Genomic DNA, 1,655 nt, shown 5'->3' on the forward strand with positions numbered 1-1,655 from the left:
TGGCTGCATCTCAGCGCCGGGCGAGGGGTCCCTGTATAACCAGCCCCCGTGCCCCACCCCAGAGGTGGCTGCATCTTAGCACCGGGCGAAGGGTCCCTGTATAACCAGCCCCCACACCCCACCCCAGAGGCAGCTGCCTTTTGACACTCCCCAATGTTGCACTCACCAGTGATGAGGAAGAGGGGGAAGGAGGCCCAGCCGAGGCCGAAGGACCAGCCGAAGGTGACTTGGCTGTGGGCGGCATTCACAGCCCCAGCGAACTCCCCTGTGTACATGGCCAGCGCGATCATGGCACAGAGCCCTGGGGCAAAGGGAACAGCACGGACACCCCTCAGTGCGGCCCGCATTCAGTCCCAGTCCCAGCCCCATCCCACCACCAGGGGGAGCTGCCAGAACCCAGGGCAGGATTCGGGGAGGGGGGAGGCTGGGGCTCGGTTCCCCTCGGCTGGCTGTGGCGGGGGTGGGGAGGGGGAGATGAGTTCCTGGGGGAGGGGGGAAGGGGGGACGTACCTGCGCTGAAGCTGCCCAGGAAGGAGAGCAGGGTCAGAGCTAAGGAGCCGAGGTGGGAGCGCAGGAACGAGGCGAGGAGAGCGAAGGAGGAGAGAAACCCAGCGATCACGCCCAGCAGTGTGAAAGCCCTGGTGACCTTTAAAGAGACTGTAGCAAAGGATTGGGTTAAATAAACAACACTGCACTGAACTGGTTAGAGAACCCAGGAGTCCTGACACCCAGCCCCCCTGCTCTAACCACTGGCCCCCACTTTCCTCCCACAGCCAGGGACAGACCTGCCCGATGGTGCTGGTTGGTGGCAGCGGTGGTTTCCCTGGTGGAGACGGGCTGCCCTTACCTGATGCTGAAGAAATTTGTTCACACACCGAATTCTGGCAGCTCTTCCACAGCCCCTCATGGAGGGACCCGAGGCGGCTGGTGTCCACTCGCCAGTGGTCGGAGCCCAGGGCCACCAGCAGCAGCAGGAGGCTGAGCAGGGCCAGGACGGTGCTGAGGATCCGGGGAGCCGCCATCGCGTGGGGGGCAGCGCTGGGATCCGGGAAGCACCTGGGGGTGGGGAATGAGTCAGGGGCAATCCCGGCCCAGAGCAGCAGGGCTAAGCCAAGCCCTGGGGCCTGGGCCTCAGGCAGCTCCACAGATGGATCCAGTTGGATCGATGATGGGTGCGTGGGGGACGGCTGGAGGGATGGGGCGGGGTGTGTGGGGAGGGCTGGAGGGGAGGGGTGGGTGGATGGGGTGGGGTGCATGTGCAGAGGGATGGGATGGGGGTGGGGAGGGAGGAGGGGAGGGGTGGGTGGATGCGGTGGGGCTGGGCACCTGCCATTCAGGGGTCCTGTGGGGGGTCTCTGTGAGGGAGCGGGTGGAGGGGGAGGGGCCCTGTGCCAGCTGGTCCCAGCGAGGGGGAAGAGGAACCGAAGGGGAGGAAGTGGAAACCTGACACCAGCTAACCCTGTGCTATGGGGCGGGGGGGGGGGGGGGCAGAACCACACCCAAATCACAGGCAGAGAGAGGGAGGGTGAGAGAGGGGTGTGTCCGGGGACGGCTGGACAGAGCCGTGTGTGAGGGGACGGATGGACAGATGGACAGGGGGCATACGAGGGGCTGGCTGGACAGACGAAGAGGTGTGTGAGGGGATGGGTGGGTGA

The 1,655-nt window shown here is 65.6% G+C and overlaps 1 protein-coding gene across 1 annotated transcript in view; it reads right to left on the bottom strand.

The window, feature by feature from the left end:
- LOC112105656 (protein NKG7) overlaps positions 1–1,655 on the bottom strand; it is a 7,552-nt gene that overhangs the window by 172 nt on the left and 5,725 nt on the right. Inside the window, exons 2-4 of the mRNA XM_024198526.1 lie at positions 848–1,056; positions 511–657; positions 167–301 (exon numbers count right to left, since the gene is read on the bottom strand). Coding sequence (XP_024054294.1) covers positions 167–301; positions 511–657; positions 848–1,056 — 491 coding nt within the window. The remainder of the gene's footprint in view (positions 1–166; positions 302–510; positions 658–847; positions 1,057–1,655) is intronic.

The sequence above is a fragment of the Terrapene carolina genome, unplaced genomic scaffold (genome assembly GCF_002925995.2).
Source record: "Terrapene carolina triunguis isolate 2854851 unplaced genomic scaffold, T_m_triunguis-2.0 Scaffold865, whole genome shotgun sequence".
Taxonomy (NCBI): domain Eukaryota; kingdom Metazoa; phylum Chordata; order Testudines; family Emydidae; genus Terrapene; species Terrapene triunguis.